Raw genomic sequence first — 22141 nt, forward strand, 5'->3', positions numbered from 1 at the left:
GAAAAAATATATTTTACCCAAAGAAAAAAATATTTCGATAATATTTTTTTTATTTATAGGAAAACTTTAATCGAAATAATTTATAAATCAATCATATGTGAATGATCACCTATATGTTTGAAAAATTTTATTAAAGTATTAAAAAGTATATTCGAATAAATGTTAAATATTAAATGCCATGTTAAAATCAAACTGTTGTAAAATATATTTATCAAAAAAAAGTTAAAAGCAAGTTTTTACAAAAAAAAGAAAATTACATTATATAAAGCAAATATGTATTAAGTTTAAAGGAAACCTAAGGTTAAAAATAGCACGACCCACTTTTGGTTTTCATGTGAAGATGTAAATGTAAATAAAAGCTGTGACATTGCGTGTTCTGTACATGTATAGTGAAAATACATATATATATATACATGCTAAATTCTTATTAAAATGCAAAATTATTTCAGATGAAGAAAAAAACATGGTAACTTTTGGCTTTTTTTCTATGCATTTTTTTCTGCAATTAATGTAGGCAAAAAAAGAACTACCAGACAAGGTCATGTAGTCTTCTTCTTCTTTTAGCCCAGTCCCTTCTAACTGTGATCATCAACATCTGTTGCCAAAGTTTACCTGAGAAGAGTTGTGAAACCTGGCGACATATGGATGCCGGAGGGCAGCGTGCGCCGTCAACCTCTGCGCCGGGTTGAACTTGAGCAGCGTCTCAATCAGGTTGATGGCGTCTTTACCCGTAGAGTCGCCGCCTAACATCTCCGGCAGCGGCCGACGTTTCATGGTCATGGCTTTGTCCAGGATTGATTGAGCATAGTCAGAGCAGATCTCCTAAAAATTTAAATAACATAAAGCAAAATAAATAAAATAAATTTCAAATATGTTTCTATTATTAATATTTTAAAATTAAATTATTGTAGACTTATTCAAAATTTAACGTATAAAACAGAAAATTGATATTATGCCAGATTTCAATATCTTTCATATTCAATTCTACACATTCGTATTCGCCATAACATTTAAATTGTGTGACAATAAATATCTCTCAGGCTCAAAATTGACTTTTAACTTTATTTATATGATAAGAATAATTGATAAGAATTATAAATTTGGGGACTAACTTTAGCAGGCGAATTATATTTATTGTAAAAATATTGAAAATATCTTAGTGCAAAGGTTGGTTTATAGATGTAAATGTAATGCAATCAATCGAACCAATCAGTTTTTAGGGCGTTAATTCTTAGGGTTTATTTTGAAAGCAAAGCTATTTTACATTACAGATGTGTCCGTGTGTTAATATATAAACATTACCTTGACATCTTTTTGTGTGGGCAGTGCGATAGTTGTTACTATCTTCTCTATCTGATTGATTGTAGACGTTCCAGGAAATAAGGGCTTCCCTAAAAATTAAAGGGGTTTGAACATGATCCAAAATACGACTAAAAATTACGTTATTTTTAATTAACCAGTTATATGAAGAAATATCATCCCCTTTTCAAGAAACATAATACACGATTTATGTATGCTTATGAATTAAATAATTTTTAAATACTCTACCTAATATAAATGCTCACAAAACAAAAAAATATTTGATAGTGGGTGAGGGGGGGGGGGCTACAGTAAAGTCTCTGTATATCACAAAAGAAATTAAATAATAAATTACTAAGGTTTCAATAGACACAGCGCTAGTTAAGGGATATAAAGGACAGGGCAAAAATGTAAAGATTTTTGACGTTTGAACTACCTAATGAAGGAACTTCAATGTTTTGAAATATGATAGTGGATTCGAAAACAACTTTCCCGTAGAGAGTGCCCTTCTAAGTTCCCCTTAAAGCAATTTTATGCGTTTTTGTTCAAAGTTATCTGTTGTAAAAAAAAATATAAATGAGAAAAACTATGCTTGATTGATAAGTTTTGTTTTTAATGTCAAGAATTTTTGTATCTGCCTAGTTTTATAAATAAACTAGCAGTTGTGTCCCTAGCAATTATTGGCTCTGTATTCAAAGGTGTAAAATGTTATTAAAATTTAAGAATCAGACAAAAAATCTTACTACTTTATATAATAGGATTATTATAATTTACATTTATATAAAACAAAATTTCGACAAATATGATATCCCTTACTCTCTGTCGAGGATAAATAATCAGATTAAAAGGAATCATATGCAGTAAAATGTGATTCTATTTTTAGCAATAAAACAAAAATAATACAACTTGCTCTTTAAAAGGAAATAATTAACATACATATCATTATACTTAACTTGTTTAAAAACATTGAATAAAAATATAAGTAAGAGTTTACTGAAAAAGATTTTTTCCCGAAACTTCATAAAGTAATCTTATATAGGTAAGCTAACAATTCTGTAGGGGAAAGGTTAAATCAGGAATAAAAACACTAAGTTACAGTTTCATAACTTTTCCTTTAACACAATACGTCTACCAAAGGAACTATTTTGCTCATCATAATTGGGAAAGGGAAAGTTAACTTAATGTCCTTTGTCCTATCCCTGTATCGCTGATTACCTAGGATCATTTCAGCAAGAATACAGCCGAGACTCCACATGTCCACACCCGCTGTGTACTTCTTGGATGCCAGCAGGATCTCTGGTGCTCTGTACCACCTGGTGGCCACATAGTCTGTCAGGCACGCGTCTCCATCACCGTTCAGCTCAGGACTCTCTGGAAAAAAACGAGATAAGTTTAAATGTTATAAAATAATACATGTGGTTTAGTCAGGGAGGGATATTGGGTTGGTTATTACACTAGTCCCCTCTGTTTGATAAAAACGTTTTCTTATTCGTTGGCTTAACAACTCTGGGCACTTTTATGGAATTTCGATTGGTTGGTTCATTAAGTTGAGTATTCAAACGTAATTTTGTGCACCATAATTGGGGATGTACATCAATTTATCAGCCATTGTCTTATCCCCTTATATCCTTGGGTTTAGTAAACTCGCTTACAGTCATGAGGGTATATACAGAATAGCTGAAGGCAGTATTAATTAATTTCTCCTACGGACTGCAATTAGGGATGGATTAAAGAATGACACTTGTCATAATCAGACTTAGCTGTCTCAATGTTTTTCTTTATATATCCAAACAGTTCTACAATTTATATCAGAAAATATATAAAAATGATTTTCATTCTGTACAAGAAATAATCTACGACCAAAAAGTTGTAATAAACTTAGAAATTGCGTGCTAATAATCATTTTTTTATTATTATCAAGTTTTGTGTATCGTAGCTACTCTAAACTAAGGTCTGTCGTACTGTATGTCTAAGTCTATTCCATAATTTAATTACAGAATATAAAATTTTTCCTAAAAAAGCTTAAAATACAATTAAATATTTACTAAAAATGACATTTTCTAAGATTTATTAACATTATCATACAAGTGTTATTATAAAAACACCTAAATAGTAAACATTGGCTATTTCTGCGCTTCTTTTGGGTATCTTATCCTTGTTATAAAGTTATTATTTTATATAAGAATCATAGTTTTGTATAACTTCACGTTTTTTTTGGATAAAGTTAAGACCGCAAACTATGCGCACTTATATAATTTTTAGCGTATAACTAATCTTATTATGATTAAGAGATGAATAGTTTTTTAAATAACCTTAGAACAGAATTTAAATGGTTGTTGGTCATTCACTGATGCACAACAAAAAGTTAAAAATAAGAAAACCAAATTCATTAACAAAAGAAAATAAAGAATCGTTTAATTTATTTCTCTGAAAAATATAAATAGTACAGACACCATTTTCTTTTAATATTCTAAAATTAAAATGCTCGAGAAAATGAAAACGAATAGTTTTGTCTGAAAATAATTTTGTTGGAAGTTATTTAATGTTTAAATTCGTCCACAAAAGGACTTGTTTTTTAATAGATTACGATATGGAGTTTTTATCTCTCGAAATACAAACAAATTTATTACTGCAGCAGCAAATCTTTCTTGAACTTTTATAAAAAAAAATATTTCCATTATGTCTTCGAAACCGCATAACGGATGTATTAGAACCTGTTCCTAGCCATACTAATAAATCATGTATCGTGTCGTATTATAGTAATTTTCTACGAATTGTAAAATAAAAAAAAACATAATATTTATACCAATTTATCCTAGGCCTTAGGCCCACCAGGGCAAACAAAACCGGAATCAATTATATAATGTATCAGTTTCCTATCCGCGGAAAGCTGTCTAAGATGCGATAAATACTATTATTTTTAGACTAGGTTAGTGTAAGCAAGGCCACGGTGCCTGACAGAGATAGTCCCAAGCGAAACAAGAAAGATTTATGCATATAAATGCAAGCATGGTATATTCGTAAAAATGAGAAAACACTGTTATTTTGATCCTGAATTGTGAAATTGAGTTGTAATTAAAATCCTGTGAAAGTTTGGATTTCCTTGGCTGGAACCTGTGAGGAACAAAGATATGTCTTCTTAAAACTAGAAGACAGACAGACAGACACTAATAATAGGTAGAATGGGAATGATTAAAAAGTTTACGTCATCAAAGAGTATTTTTTTAGAGTATACACATAAATCCGCAATTATACTTTTCTAAATTGCACAATTTTTAATTTGTATCAATGTGTAATTAGGTCGATGAAAAACACTATATTCAATATAAAAAACAATACTTTATTAGAGTAAAGGTAGGGAAATTTTTTGTTATATAACTGATTAAATTTTCAGTTTATTTTTTTTGAGCAATTTTGTGTTTTATTCTATTCCAAAGTTGTGACAAAGGTAACACGTTGTGGACTTTTTTACAGCATAAGATATTAAAAGCATTGAACTAGTTTGTTCTCTTTTAAGATTGGTATTTTTAACTATTTGAACCACTACCCCTTTTGCTTAAACTGTAAATAACAAGATGAAGATTTGTCTTTAACGTCATTCTTAAACGTCTTTAAAAATATAATGCGAGAAGTACCGGAACTGACAACTAGATGGCGCAATATTTTTTTCATTTCCACGTTAAGCTGTAAACAACAAATCAAAATTTTAGCATTTCTCAAAACTTTTATTTAGTGAAATTATAAAAAAAGATACTTAATATTTGTGAAGCACAGCATTCAAAATAAAAATTTATTAGGTATTATATTATAATTAAAAATCGACAGTTTAATAGCTAATACAAACATTAGTACATTTAATTTATCGTCCATTGTTTTATTGTCCATTTTACATGCTGCTAGAGGCCTCTAGGGGCGTAGCCGCTAGTACGTATAAAATAACAAAGTCAATCCTTTTTAAAATATGTATTTAAGTTCTTGATATGTTGTAAAAAAAGAAAGCAAAGTTTATATATTTGATCGATCAAGACTAAAAATCAATAGTGCCTGTTTCAATTCTGATTTATACAATTTATTTATATGTATATTGGAGTGAAATATCACTACCGCTTAAAGTTTTTCAAATCAGTTTCTCAAATCCTTATGTAAAAGTTACAGGATCTATGTCTGTGTCTCTAAGTTTACCAAAGGATCTCGCTAACCACTAAACCGATGTAGTTCTTATTTAATGTGTAGCTTCTCATAGCTTCTGAGAAGGTTTATAATTATTATGGGAGTGGATACCACAATCTTAAAGAAAAATTGTCCCCTAAAAAATGACCACACACCCCAAAATTTTTATAATATTTGATAGGAGCTATGACACATTATATATGGTATATTGAATCAGGGATAAGGGGTATGTTAAAGCAAGATAAAATAATCTTCATTAATATTTGTTTGGTACTGGTGCTTTCAACGCTTATAATAACTGCGGGGAAGAGGTGTATATTAATTTGACTTCCATTGTCCCCTCCCTACTTGAAATATATTTTTTTCTATTTATTTTATTTCAACTATTTACAAGCTTAGACATGAAATGTAAGAAGTAAAGGGGAAACAAACATAAAATAATGTTTGAATGTATGTATCTTTTTATTTATAACATATACCAATGAAATGGCATATAAAGCTCCACAGAAAAATAATTGATAGAGTCGTTTTTAATATCATTAATATCAATTATTTCAATAGCCTTTACTATAAATATATCCTCCAAAATATCTCATCTATAATGCTTCCCTAAAAAGTATACCTTGATTTGTCGTTAGCGAGATCTTTTGGACACGAGCAAACAAACATTAACAAATGAATAATTAACAAAACAATGACCTAAATTTATATAAATTGAACACTATTTACGTCACTTTTCCAAGTAGGGAGGGTGAAATATTTCACTAATCTTAAATTAATTAGTTTATATTACAATTACAAGGGTATTATCATAACTTTAAAATCTACGAAAGCTACAATTTTATCTGGATGAAAATACTAATCTTATCCAGATAGAGAGGGGACAATGGGCTGTTTATTACACTCACTAGTCCTGCAAAAGATTTATAATAACGTTTTCTTATTCGTTTGATTAACAACTTTGGGGACTTTAGGGAGTTTTGATTAGTTAGTTTATTAAGTTGAGTGGTCAAACGTTTCAACCACTAATCTTAATCTACAGAAGGGATAATTTTGTCTATCTTCATTGGCGATGTATTTTAATTTATCGGCAATTGTCTTATCCTTTTAGATGCCCGATTCTTCTTACCATAGCTTTAAGTCGAATGAAATAATTATAATCCCCACAACTATTCCAAAGTATAAAATATGCATTTTATAATTTCTTTTACGATTGCAAATTGCCTATTCTAAGTTAAACTTTTAGTACTATCATTAGGTCAACATAAGAAATATAGTATTTATGTCATTAAATTGTGGAGAGTTGGCCAGGAAGTAAACGTTAATGTCAGTCAAATTAACTTTTATACTGACATGTCTAGTGATTGCACTAGTGAGCAGTAAAATAGCCTAAAACCAACCCATAATAATATGGCTCAAAATCATCCCGAGATCTTTGTGAAGCTCACATAAAATGGAGAACTCAACCGGTGCATTGTTTGTTGAGATTTTAACAAACAAACAAAAACCATACTACTTTATATAATGGGTATAATCTCTAAACCGCTGGACTTGATTGTTGGGCACCGCGGCCGATTTTAAACCTTTTTGGCTGCAGATACTGAATATCAAATATTTCAGCTGTGAGCAACATAAAAATTAATCGTCCAAACATAATTTCATAATAAAATCATATTAGATATTAATTTTATTTATATGTCTGAAGAATGTCAATAAAAATATTGTTTCTAGCGGCGGGGATTCTCTTTCACTTGAGTATGTATGTACGTTTGAATGACGAATATTTTCAACATATAGCTAGTACGTTAGCCAGTCAATTTAGTGATACAAATAGCATATTCAGACGTTTTCGGGTTATTGATGCGTTCAAATATTTACCTATAACCCCGTCATAACTAAAGAGTTAAAATGGTTATTATTACTGCTAAGTCAGGTGTGTAAAATGATTGTTAGTGTGAGGTTATTAGGTTAAGGTGTTTTTGTTTGTAATTTGACATTACTTTACATAAAATAAGTTTTAATTGATTAGGCGGACGGACGTACATACGTATTGGCCTTAATTAAAAAGGGGCTGCACAACTAGAAATGTAAAATGTTCTAATAAATTTAATAGCAAAAGCATAAATTACACAATTTTCCTTGGTTACAAGTCAAAGTATAAAATGTTGCAATTTAACTTTTTTTGCCGCATAAAAGTTTACTTTATTTCTTTTTGTCGCGTTCACAATCATTCGTTTGTGATTTTATGAACTTTTGAGTAGCACAGCTGCTCTATAATTTCCAATGTCTTTGATTTGACCAACATTTTTGTGATAATTGCTTTAACTTATGTAAATTATTGCTATTTTGGGCCATTGTCAACTTTTATAGAAAAAAAGTGAGTTGGAGTAGGGGCGCTTTTCACTATAAATTATACTGACAAACGCGATCTCTTATTTGTTGGTGTATAAACTTTTGGACTTTAGATAGAATTATCTTTATTCTATACAAAAATAAAGTATTTTTTCTTCCTAAATTGAAATAAAATTGTCAAAAAATATGATTAAGTTAAAATGCCGGACTTTGAGTTTATTTTTAGGTAAAATGTCCTTTATCTTTTTCTGCGTTTTATTAAAGAATAAACGAACATAAATAAAGATGTATATCTATTTAATGTAATAATGATTACGACTGCAGACTTTTTTTACGTGAATATACAAAATTTGTACATTTGTAAGCGTCATAAAGTTAGAGGTGTAAAAAGTATTTTGGTTAGAACGCAAAATATGCGGATTTTCAAAAATCTCCAAATATTTTAAGGGAAAAGACAATGGATGTGAAATAAATTTGCAAAGTAAATCCCAAAAGATAAAACAGTACAAATCTTTTTATATGTACATTGAAAAGTTTAACATTGTTATTTTGAACCAACCAATCAAGATTTAATGGGAAGTCCCCAAAGGTCTAGGCTAACGAGTAAGAGAACGAGCTTATAAAACTTAGAGGTAATATTTCCATTACTAGCGTTTTTTGTTAGTAGTGGAAACATTTTTACAAGCACTAGAAAGTTTTAGCGATTCCCATGAAGATTAGGTTTTCAATGTTTTTTTCCCAATGTTTCCAGATTTGTAATTTTATACTGAACAGAAATGCAAGGACACCTAAAAGTCTATAAAACAAATAATTACTAGTTTTCTTTTTACATTTACTTTCATCAACAAATCATTTATTCATTTATTTTCAATGAACAGACCAAATTAATGGAATAATAGAATAAGGACAATTTTGTCCATAAATATCGTAGTAGTATAAGTTTTTAATAGTTTCACAGAAAAAGAACATTAAACCATTATATAGGCAGTATAAAGTTAAAATATAATGATGTTATGGTTATTCTTTAAACTTTCTTATTTATCTCCAAAAGTAATCATATTAACAGCTATCCTAACCTGAAGCCTAGATTAATATCACTTCCTTTCTATGGATCCCAAGAGAAAAGACAATGGATGATAAATTGATATACATCAAGTGGCCAGTTGAGCACCTATACCCCCCCCCCCCCCCGTCATCCACAATTTATAAAAATATATAAATAAGGAGGGAGGGATAGTTTGTAGTCCTATGCTTTAGCCCTGAGGGGGGGGGAAGGGGGCATAACCCTGTAGGGCCTATACCCAACATAACCTAACCTGACCTAAAGTAATAAACAAACCATCCAAACCCCCCTTATTTCAAAATGTTTCAAAATAAGAAAGGGAATGGAATTGTTACCATTGCTCAAAAGGGTACTTTGTGTGATAAAAAAAATAATCTTACCTTTGAGACTGAGGGATCTGGCGAGACCAAAATCTGCCAGTTTACAATTGCACTGAGAGTCCAGCAGGATGTTGCTAGGCTTCTGATCACGGTGTATCACATTTCCAGAATGCAGAAACTTTGTGGCCTAAACAACAAGGTCATTGTGTACTTTGGTTCAGAATTGTTATACCCATTATCCACACGTACGTCCGAAACGGATAGCTATTATATTTAATTAAGGCATGTTAAAATTGCCCTTTTGATTTCAAACTTTACATGATAATTCTTATAACAGTGAAGTGCTTCGGTTTAGTAGATGTTGCCATCTTTGTTTACATACACAAAAACGACTTCTATTAAACGTATTCCTCCTCACCCTGTCTAAGTTCTAGTAATTATGTAACTAATAAATTGAAATTTATTTAGGGTTTTACTTTTCGGCCTAATTTATTATCAGCCACAGACCAAAAGACTACATATGCGCCTATTTGAATTGTAATTTTTCTTATAAATTCTAAAATTCTAGATTAAATCGAATTGTTTAACTAACTCAGCTAGTGTACTTTATCTAATAAAATTTAGTATTATATGTAATTTATTTTATCTTAAAATGAAGTGTAATATGATACTAGAACAATAAATTAAAATGTTTCAACTAAAGGAGGAAAAATATCAAATATTCTAAAGAAGGTGTATCAACTTTTTTTTATAGCTAGCCGGTTCTTTTAGTAAGTAGTAGAAGTAGTAATTTAAGTTTTAAAAAAAAAGATTAAGTCGATTTTAAGGTACTAAAACGCAACAAAAAAAGGAAGAAAATGTCCATTAAGTACAAAAAAGTAAGATCTTAAATTTGACACCTTACTTTTTGAATTTTGTCAGGAAATTATTAAAAAAATTGATTTTTTTAAACCCACGAGAATAAAAACTTTGAACTTAATTTTATCATTTCACAGGTAAAAAAATATGGGTTAATATATACCTTTAGAATCAGAAAAATATTACGAATCCATTGTAAGCAAAATTGAAAAAAAGTAAAGAAATAAACAAATGGCCAATTATATTTTTTGTTCAGGCAACACTTTCGTCTTCCCTTTTTTACCCCCTCTTTACCCCCTTCCCATTTTTATAATCAATTCAAGAATAAGACGTTGCCTGTATAATATAATATGATATTTTCATATAATTCCTTTTATTGTAGTTTATATACTATATTGTAAACTTTTTATTTCAATTTTGCTTACAACGGATTCGTAATATTTTTCTGATTCTAAAGGTATATATTAACCCATATTTTTTTACCTGTGAAATGATAAAATTAAGTTCAAAGTTTTTATTCTTGTGGGTTCAAAAAAATCGATTTTTTCAATAATTACCTGACAGAATTGAAAAAGTAAGGTGTCAAATTAAAGATCTTACTATTTTTGTTCATAATGGCCATTTTCTTTCTTTTTTTTGTTGCATTTTAGTACCTTAAAATCGACTTAATTTTTTTTTTTAAACTTAAATTACTTAAAAAATAAGAGGTCTACAAAAAAAACGATTGCATATCTGAATTCTATGAAAAATTTTACATCTACTACTTACTAAAAGAACCGGCTAGCTATAAAAAAAAAGTTGATACAGCTTCTTTACATTCAAGATAAAATGGGGGGGGGGGGGGTTATGATACGATTTATTAATCGTATGATGACGGACTGACAAATAAAACTTTAATAGTTAAACTTAATTAGAAGGGATAAATGGGGCAAATTTAAAATAGATATCTTGAGCGACAAAAAAATCAAATTTATTATGATAATTTAAATTTTTACTAAAACTTGCTCGGCTAAAGCAACCAAAAATATTTGTTTTTTTTTCATTCGGACCTTAGTTTACGATATCTCTATAATTGTCCATCTAACCTGCTTTAAAAAGTAAAATATATATATTGAGATTATCTATCTAAAGCTCTCTTGAAATTACTAATTGTTATAAATATACCATTAATATTTTTCCTTGTTCAAAATAGAATTTTTAAAGGTACATATCTTATTAAGTAAAGATTAAAGATTTAAAAAGAATTAAAATAGTTCTTACAGCATTTATTTTAGACGAGTTGCTCTAAAGTAAAAAAGAGGAATCTCATAACGGGAAAAAGCCCAATCTGTCCCGATTTTGTATCACTTTTGAAAAGTGCGATTCCTGTGACGTCATATAAAAAGGGTAGGGGGAAAGAAAATACCTTCCCTTTTCTCCCATCTCTTTTGAAGAGATTTTCTTGCCCCCTTCCCTTTTTCTTTCCCGAAACGTATATGACGTAACTGAAATCGCACTTTTAAAAGTGATACAAAATCGGGACAGATTGGGCTTTCTCTCATAACGGTTATAGTGGCAATTCATGGGCCAAAGTATTCTCACAAATTAACTATTAAAGTCACCTCATAACTACAGTAGATTAAATTTATTATATAATCTTATATCTCTTACAATAGCGCAATGATGGATAGACTTAAACATAGCTACTCATAAAGGGGGGCATTTTTTTTGCGTATTTTCCGTAAAGTTAAAGTAAAAATTTAGTCAAATGCCCTTATTAAGTAAAACTATTCTTAACTATGCCCAAATGTATATATATATATATGAAATGGTCATAATTGATAACAGTTTAAACCTAACTTTACGGAAAATACGCGAAAAAAATAACAACCTTGATAGATAACATGCATAAAAAGATAAAAACCAACCTTAAAAAGTTGATACATGATATACTGTCTATGAATCTCCTTGAGTATATTTCCTTTCTTGATCACGTGGTGTAGGTCTGTCTCCATAAACTCAAAAACCAGGTAGAGATCCTGTGCAGTCATTTATCTTTTTTTATATGTTCAGCAACGAATAGGTCATTTACTTTTTATTAAAGTAGTTGCTTCGCCCCTAGCCTCTATGGGGGCGTCATGTAAATAGTCTAAAACCACTCACAAACATTCATAAAGCTTACCTCAAAATTACAACCAATTTGGATCAGTATTGTACGAGACCTTTAGTTTTAGACAACAAAAACACTTTATAGTGTAAGATAGTGACTCCGTTAATAGCCTCTAGGGGCTTCGCCACTAAATTGAGTGGGGGTAAAACATCTACATTTGGTAGAAAGAATTGATAATGAAAAGATAAATTTCCTTGTCGTTTGAAGCTCTGTGGACATTTAATAATTTTATTATGTTTGGATGAGCACCAAATTCCTAGACAAAAAAACATGAAATATTAAGGCCTCCAAGTTTTCCTTTAGTTAAATGTATGACTATCTATCTATAGACACTTAAATCTATCTATCTATTAAAGTATCTATATAGTAATCTATCTATCTGTATGTAAAGCAATCAAACTATATTGGTATAGATCTTTATGGTTTTCTATCTGTATGGCAATTTATAAATCTGTATGTAAACTATATGGCTATACACTTATATGGTTGTCTATCTGTTTGACAATCAATCTATCTCTATGGCTAACTATCCGTTTGACTCTACTATCTAAATTTATTTATTTATATTGCCGCCTTGCTGCCCATCTGGCTATTGATGTCTTGTCTATCAATCTACCCGAATGGCTATCTTACTATCTATATCATATTGTGTATTAATCTATCTATCTATTTGTGAGTAGCAACCTTTAGAAAAATAATTTCTCTGAAAGTTCTCTGAGCATCTGTTCTGTTTCTGAATGCATCGAAAATTTTCTTCACAGCCACGGTTGTCACACTTTTTCTAAAATAAAACATGATTGTCACATTTTTTCTAAAATAAAACACAGTTGTTACACTTTTTCTAAAAAACAAGGACGATTTTTTTATAATAGGCGCAGCACCTAGCATCTAAGAAGATGTTTCTTTTTTTACAGCCACTGACTTTCACAGGACAATAATTGATAAAAAATATCAGCAAATCTCTCATTTTCTGTCCTAACACCCAGAGTATAACTATTGATGCCCTGCATCTGACATTGCAGGAGTAGGTACCATTATTAAAGCTCTTAGTTATGACGCTGTGTTGAGCCGAGATTCGAATCACCACAAAACCGACGAAAATGGATGCACTAGAGTTAATCTTATAACTCGGGAGCAAGACATACTTCTTAACTAAGATGCAGCGACGTTAGAATAAAGTAGCCAATCAACTAAAAAACTCTAAACTCGGCAGCCACGCGTCAGCCGCCTGTAAACTTCATGGAAATCAACCTTTTACAGTTTAAAAATTAACTTGAAGTCTAAACCTGATCCAAATATGGCAATCCCTATTTTCAAAAAAAGATTAAGCATGCAAACGGGTTTAAATCTAAAGCTTTGTCACGGCTGAGAGCACAGAAAAGACTATTCGTTCAATTATTTAATGAAAAATTATTCCTTTTTAAATTAAATATCACTATCTTTGAGTTGAATTAAATCAGTTTACTTGAAAAGTTAAAGTATTCCTTTTTCTCAGAAATGAATAAAACTATGAATATAGGTTTTACTTAGATATTGTAAAATGGTGTACTCAATAGTATTATTGGGATAGATAACAAACAGGAATAAAAGAATAAGTAAACTCTACAAAATATCATTTTTTAAAAATTTTATTAAATTTTTTAACACGCCGCCACCAAAAGAAAAAGGTATAATATTACCTATTGTCGCCCCCCTCCCACCAAAGATTCTTTTTAAATATCTTTTTATATCTCATTTTTATCTTTTTTAAAGCTTAGGATAATTTACATTTTTAAGTCCTTCTTTATTTCTTATTGATAATACGTAGATAAATCAAGTCTCAAGGTCTATTAATAGAAATACAAAACCAATAAAAGTTATAAAGAACAATATTATAATTAATAAAAAAATCATGAAATGTTTTATTTTTAGAATAACTTTCAGAAATATGAATTATCTTATGGAGAATAGGATAACAGCAGGGAGAAGGGGGACATTGGGCTGTTCATTACACTAGTCTCCAAAGTTTTATAATAACGATATCTTATTCGTTGTCTTAGCAACTTTGGGGATTTTTATTGAATTTTGATTAGTTGTTTCATTAGGTTAAGTGTTCAAACGATTCAACCACTAATTGTAATCTACAGAAGGAGTATTTTCATGTTTTAACATTTTGGGTGTGCATAATTATCGGCCATTGTCTTATCCCTTTAGATCCCTGGGTAACAAGGATAGGTTATTAGGTTATTATATTTGGTGGCATTCGTGGTAAAACTATTAATTTATCTGCCATTGCCCTCTTCCTCCCTGAGAAAATAAATGCATATTTGAAATGATTTATCTATAAAATATGGTAAATTCAGTTTTTTTACTCCCGGGGTTCGGCAGCCTCAGTCGAGATAAGCCAAATTTTTAAAGCATGCTCCAGCCGCAATCAGAGCTGCTTGTAATTTTGAAAAACAACAGGTGTATTTAAAACAGGCTGCTCTATCTTCGAAATTAAGCATCAAAGATCGACAAAATAGTGAGTAATTGAGGCTGACTGCTTGAAGTTTAACCACAACCATAATAAATTTGTTATCCATTGTCGACTTGCCATTTTCTTTAATAAATACAAATTGTAATACAAATTGGCGGCTGTCAAATGCTGTTTTTAATTCTAATTCTAAATTGTTTTAAAAGGCAAATAAACTAAAATTCAAGCATATTGCCTTGATCCAAATTCTAAAATGATTTAATAAAACTTTATTGAAACAAGGACAATCACTTCATAGTTATATAAATTTTGATAGTTTCAATTTCACATTGTTTTATTAATTGCATATAGTATACTAGCGGCTTCGCCCCTAGCCTCTAGGGGGTTTGCCCCAAGAGATATAATTACATCTTCTATTACTTACCCAGCAGAAAGGATCGCAAATTTTCGCACGTACCCAGTAGAAAAACATTTTCTCGATTAAATAACGAATTTGCAAAAATCGTAAAAAACAGTCTTATGTGTTCTCAAGAAAATTACTACTGGTGCTGCTCATAGTCTAATGTGTTCTCAAGAAAATTATTTCTTTTTTTGGGGGGGGGGGTAAATTTTCCTTTTGGGGGGGGTTGGAGGTGTCCTACCCCCCAAGAAAATAGCTTAAAACCACCACAGGACCGATAGGTATATACCCTGAAGAGAAAAATCCAATCGGTTCAGTGGTTACCGAGATCTTAAGCTTCAGACGGACGGACGGACGGACGGACGGACAGACTGACAGACATCAAGCTACTTTGTATTATAGAAGTGAATAGTAGTCTATATTAATTTTGATAATAGGATGTCGATGATATCTCAGAGAAGCAAACTTTTATTTATTGTCGATATAAATTATTAAAATTGCACCTCGACATAATGCTACCAATTTTTACTGGATGTGCCTTCTTTAGGACAATGAAAAAATAAGATCGTTACTGACATAATCAAAGCGTTTATCTATAAAATGACATTCCACATTATTACTACATTCTACATATTGATTTACTAGTAACAAAGGTTTGAAAAGGATATGTTTTTTAAGTACGTTTATATTATTACCCAACCAATGATTAAGTAGACCAACCAACAATTAAAGAACTATAGACTAGCTTTGCTACTAAATTTTATTTTCGGAATTTAAAGTAATTTTTTATGACATGAATTTAGTGGATTGGAATTTGGAATGTATGGACTTATTAATAATGGATAAGAAAAGAAAGCAATGTGGTATATGAATCAGTTCAAGTGTTTTAACAATGAGAAATTATATTGTTTAAATAGCTGATATATAAATAACGGATCTCTAACTGTCTGTTTATCTGTCTTTCTGTACCGAAGGATCTCGATAAACACTGAACCGATATGGTTCTCCTTTAAAGGGTAGCTTCTCATAGGTTCTGGGAAGGATTATATTTATCTTAGGGGAGTGTAAATTTACTCCCCTAAGAGAAATCGCCGCTAGAAAAAATACCCCCCCAAAAATTTTTTTTTGTTTTTGTTTTAAATCAACATTCGCTAGCACAGTCGCTAGAACAAAAACAATTATTTGTTAGAATGTAGGAATACGTATAAGTGTCTGGGCTCAATATTTCACAAATACATCAAGGTTTCTTTACTTTAAGATATTGAATGAGCCTTGTTAAAATCAGTAAACATTGTTCCTACTGCTTCTATATCATTCGAGTGACTATAATGGAAAGAAAAGCAGATTATTTTGTTTATCTATTAATTGGCTTATTGCACAGTTTTGTCTTAAAGACAAAAGTCATGCAATAAAATTATTGGTATTGCTTCAATTCTATAGTTAATGGTGAAATACAAAAATGTAACTCTAGTTTTACTTCCCCATAAACTTTTTTAAAGACTTTAAGTATAATATCCTATGAGCCGGCTAAACTAATTTACTAAGCATAAAATAGTGTCCCATTTTTTGTAGCGGAGCTACTCTATGAGTCTTTTAGAATTTATCCAAACTTGATTTAAGGGTATACATTTCAAATTAATCCCAATTAGAACTCATTATTATTAATGGCAGAGTTTGAAAACAAAATGGATTATTAATGGATTTTCCCTAGAATTTATTTAGTTGCTGTGCTCCATATGGACATAATCATCCTAAGTTTAAGGGTATATGTCAACAGACATAATTCAAAGTAAGCCTAATTAGAACTCATTATTATTAATGGCAGGTTTGAAGTCATATTATTTAAACAAAATGGATTATTGGTGTATATTTTAGGAATTTATTACCTTCTAATTATAAGAAAAAGTACTTTTATTTCACAAAAAAAAATCCAATAATTTAGTATGCTGTTGTTTAATCAACATAAGAACATAGTCATATCAAAATATTAGAAATTAATCTATGAAGATTTAAGGTGGCTTCAATTTTTGGTTGTGGTTAAAAATTTGGTACTCTCTCTAGTGTTATGAGGTCAAATAAATGTTACCTGTCTATTGCTTTCCATACAACGCCGTAGGCACCCTTGCCCAGCCTTCGTCGGATTTCATATTTCTTGTTTATATGTGCATCTATATCGTTGTTTACACTACTACTAGTCATCTAAAACAATAAATAACAATTACAGAGCATGCTAGGCTACGGTAGCCTCTATTGAACGGGATAGACCACGAGATCTTATTTTGGGGAACCAAATCTTGCTTTTCAGACAACTGACCTTTCAAATGTACGACTTTTATCTGGAAGAATTAACTCTGCATGGTATTGAGTTGCGACTACTTTAGGCCAAGGCATTCCCATTACTTTGACTATTTATTCATGACCTGACATGACATGACAAAACTGCAGTAAGAAAATTTTGTTATTCGAATCTTTCACCTTCCCGACAACGAGCGGATACGCAACGTGTTATGCTAAAGTGCAGTTTTAACAATTATAGAGTAGCTGTGCATGATGGAGAATATAAAGAATTGTACGAATCACCCAAAATATTTCTACACGTCACTTTTGATAACCACAACCTGAATCTTAAATTAAGTATGAGAGATTGATGCTTGATTTTAAACAAACAAAAAATAGGTAAATCTATACCAACATATGAGTACCTTTTATTTAAACAAAGTATAACTATCTACTATACAATGATATTTTCTTTTATTAATAAAAGTAATGAGAAAGTATAATTATAATACTTTAGGAAAAAATTTAGTGATAGTAAAAGTTTATATAAATACAAAATTTAAAATTTTGAAGAAGGAAATTTTATTAAGTGCACCAGTTTTCCTGTAACTGCAGCGTGCGGGTGCAAATTTAACAGGGATGGGGGGGATCAACCCCTGTCAAGTTTTGATATTTTTATAATATCAACATAGTTTGAATAATTTGACCATCCTTAAATTTAAATTCAGAGTTGCATTTCTTTTGAGTAATCAAGGCTAACAATCCCATGACACTATTATAACGTTTGATATATAGTCGACGTTATTATTTTGAAATTCACCCTTAAAATATATGTCGATAATATGTCATCTTTTACCATATTAAGAAGATATTGTACGGTTATTACGACAAAAGCCCCCAAATTGTGATAATGTTTTACCGTGGATTTTCTACAGTTATCCCTTGTTCCTGGTTGTTTATTTAAGCAAGGGAAAATCTTTAATCTGTTTGGTAAAAGAAATGCGTAAAAAAACAGAACATCATAACCTTTCTGTACTTTCGTTGATTCTGGGAATAAAAGAAGAAAAATAGGTATTGCGAAAACAGAACCAACTTTGGGGAAAACCATATACACATTTAATTCGATTAAAATCATGTACATTACCTCCCCCCCTAATTTTAATAAGATGAATTTATATCAAAAAAAAACTTTACTCTATCTTTTCATATCATAGTTTAATTTCAACTTTTAGTTTTAAAATGTGATCATTATTGAGTTAAATATTTCCATTATTTTTAAACTTTGCATTTTTGTATACAATGTCATATGATAATGATATGATTAATGAGAATTTGAATCATAAATATATGAAATTAAACAGTGTTTTTACTGGCGAAAAGTTAAAGGCCTAATATTTTTTTTTCTTAAGGAGAACTATCCTTGAATTGCAGCTGTAATGAACAAAATCAATATTGAATAGCGTAAAATCAAAAAGTCCAGAATGAAGTTGTTACAGTAAAACAACATGAACTTGAAATAACAAAATCCCTTCTATAGGAAAATCTATCTAAAATGATCAACTTATTTTACTTCATCTGCTGCTTTTTATAAATCTTTTTGCAATTGTGAAACATATGACGATTAGGAATACTGCACTTAAATAAATGTTACTGACTATAAAAGCGGAAGTTCTGATTCTAATATTGTTTTTCTTCAGCTTAAAAATTGATATATTTGTTGTACTTCTGACTGATTTGGGATGCTTTTCTTATAATGGATGTTATCATACTTGTTAAATATACTTTTAAATGTCTAACATTAATCTAAATTAAAAGTCTTACTTCTCCCTACTCTACAACCAACGAATTTAAGAATATTATTAAGTCTATGAAAAACTGTTCTGCCCCTGGAATTAGTTCAGAAACAAAAATTTTATTTGAATTTTTAATAAATCTATTTCCAAATTTCATAACTAGGGCCTTGAATAATTTGTACAATATTGACATTGACCAAAGCCCTTTTAAGTTTATAAAAGATAGAAATATAATTTTTATTGCCAAGAAAAATTGTGACCTCTTGTCACCCAACGATTATCGTGGCATTGCTTTATTAGAAACTGTATATAAAATTTTATCTAAGGCATTAAATAAAAAACTTAATGTTCATCTTCATAAAATCATCCACAGTCAACAGTTTGGTTTCGTTCCTAACAGAACAATGTCCACTGCATCTCTTAACATTACAGCGGCCATAAATCATATTATCAAAAAGAATGACAATGCTCAAATTATTGCATTAGATTGGTCTCGTGCCTTTGATACAATATTACCCTCAGTTATCGATTCAGTTTTATTGCACATATTTCCAAATGGTAGTTTTGCAAAAACATTTAATCAACTTACAAATAATGGTAGGTTTAGAGTATCAATTAAAGGCAATTTTTCCAAATTCTATACATTAAAAAGGGGGTCAGCCCAAGGTGACCCACCCAGCGGAAGCAAATTCATAATTACAAACCATATATTTATAAGTTGTCTAACTAGCGAAAAATTTAAGCATATTTTTTATAAGGTTGGAAAAAAATATACTAAACCTAAGAGCTTTGCCGATGATTCTATTGTAATTTCTCAATTGAAAACAAATAAGGATGTCCACGATTTAAAACAGTTACTACATAAACTAGAGAAAGCTATAGGGCTTCATATAAACTTTGGTAAAACAAAAATTTTAACACATGGTACTTTCCCCCCCGACCTTGCGTCAATGGGTGAAATTGTTGACAAAATTAAGCATCTTGGGATTTACCTCTCTTTCAATCAAAACCTAGCCAGAATACATACTTATGATGAACTATGTAGTAAACTTGAAAAAAAAGCAAAATCTATTCCCCTAAAAAGCAGTTATAATTTGATTAAAAGACGAAATCTCTGTAGCCATTTATTATCAGCTTGTGCCTATCATGTATACAGAATTTATCCCCCTGATGAGAAATATTGTAAATCAATTTGGAAAATTATTTCAAAGTTTTTGTGGTCTAGTAGAAATCCTGATGGAAAATTATCATACAGATACAAAATTTCACAAAAGCGTATAGAACAAGATTTTACTCAGGGTGGCTTAAATTTTCTAAAACCTGAAACGCAAGCATTTTCAATCTGGATCAATAGTTTTATGAACTGTTTAAAATTCTCTTCTCAACACAATGATACTACTATTAGTTTAATTTTGGAACATAAGCACATAAACATTCAAGCTATGTTACCTACATTAGGATATAAAACAATAGTTGAGCATCAAAAATTATTTAAAAGTCTATACCCATGTGCAGGTGGTAACTTCTTTCATAAACTTGTCGAGTTTTTCTATGATTTAGAGCATGAACCATTTACTTTTTTTCAATCCCCCATTATTACTTCAAATTTTGCTAATATCTCAACACCCTTCACTAAACACGATGAAAATGTACTACTTAAAGCTAAGAAATTAACCATTGCTTCTATATTTGAAACAAGAAAATTTGAGGAAAAAATACTGTTTCTGCCATGCATAAGAGCTGATCTGCCGAATATAATTAGAGACGTTTCCTTAATAAATAAATTGTCTAATATAGTAGAGTCAACAAAAACAGCTTTTCCTAGAGATTGTGTATTTACAACAAAGAGAGCAAAACAACTTTTAATCCCCATCGGAAATATTTTTTTAAAGAACAAATCCATTTTTTCGCTTCATTTCAAACATTTACATAGAAATAAAAATGCTTGCAGTTTACCTGCATTGAAAACTAGAGTAAGTGATAAACTGTATATCCCAGACAAAGAAATGCTTAATATTTCGTTAAAAAAAAATATTTAACATGCCAATTATTTTATATTATAAAAATTTTCTTCTTGAACAAATGAATAGAACTCTAAATAGTAGAAATAAACTTTACAAATTTAAGTTAGCTGAATCAAACTTATGTTCAAAATGTAATATAATAAGTTCAACAGAACACGCCCTCTATTTTTGTGTGTTTCCTACCTATTTTATACATAAACTTGCATTATTTTTAGATTATGTTCTGAATGATAGTAAGCCAGAATTCATCTTTTTAAAAGAAAACTTTTACTTATACAATATGTTTTATGAAGGCTTTTCAAACGATGTTTATCTACAATTATCCCATTTAATCTTAGTTGCAAAAGATAGATCTTTAAAAATAAGCGTAGAGAATGATTTCATTAAGTGGGATGACAACAATTTCTATGCACACTCTATTCTTTTATCTCAATTTACTTGTAAACTCCTTCATAATGCCGGCTTGAATAACAATATAATATATGATTTTGTTAATTTCATATCAAACTAAGCCTAACATACACATTGTTTCTTTTATTCGTTCTATATGGATTGATTTATGTCTTAATCTTATTTATCTAATATTATTATTATTTGACTGTTTGTATATTATTTCGTATTTGGAATAAATATTTAAATGTTAACATTGCTAACAGGAATCCCGTTTTATATTTTTTAAGAAGCGTAACATCTCTATAATTTTCTTTGTCTGTCCTACAGCCAGTCATTCCGTACGCCATGAGGAATTGTGATTTTCTCGACTACTATTTAAGATAGACCGCTAAAATTTTTCTGTGAGGATTCGTATGACATATGCTCATCTAGAATATACATTGTTTTGTCCGTACTTCAGTCAGTAATGTTTATAAGACATAAAGTTTTTGCAAATTCTCTCCCTTTCTTTTCTTTGTTATGAAAACTAAAAATCTGCTCTGATCCGTTTATCCATTCCATCCTTCGCTACATATGAATGTTGCCATC

At 30.1% G+C, this 22141-nt stretch overlaps 1 protein-coding gene across 1 annotated transcript in view; it reads right to left on the reverse strand.

The window, feature by feature from the left end:
- Positions 1-22141, reverse strand: part of Erk7 (Extracellularly regulated kinase 7) — a 36202-nt gene that overhangs the window by 13622 nt on the left and 439 nt on the right. Inside the window, exons 2-9 of the mRNA XM_080164076.1 lie at positions 17153-17265; positions 12896-12992; positions 12403-12467; positions 11970-12078; positions 9265-9391; positions 2515-2670; positions 1303-1391; positions 613-822 (exon numbers count right to left, since the gene is read on the reverse strand). Coding sequence (XP_080020202.1) covers positions 613-822; positions 1303-1391; positions 2515-2670; positions 9265-9391; positions 11970-12078; positions 12403-12467; positions 12896-12992; positions 17153-17265 — 966 coding nt within the window. The remainder of the gene's footprint in view (positions 1-612; positions 823-1302; positions 1392-2514; positions 2671-9264; positions 9392-11969; positions 12079-12402; positions 12468-12895; positions 12993-17152; positions 17266-22141) is intronic.

Source organism: Acartia tonsa, chromosome 6 (assembly GCF_053477335.1).
Source record: "Acartia tonsa isolate MP-2025a chromosome 6, ASM5347733v1, whole genome shotgun sequence".
In the NCBI taxonomy this organism is placed as follows: Eukaryota; Metazoa; Arthropoda; class Copepoda; order Calanoida; family Acartiidae; genus Acartia; species Acartia tonsa.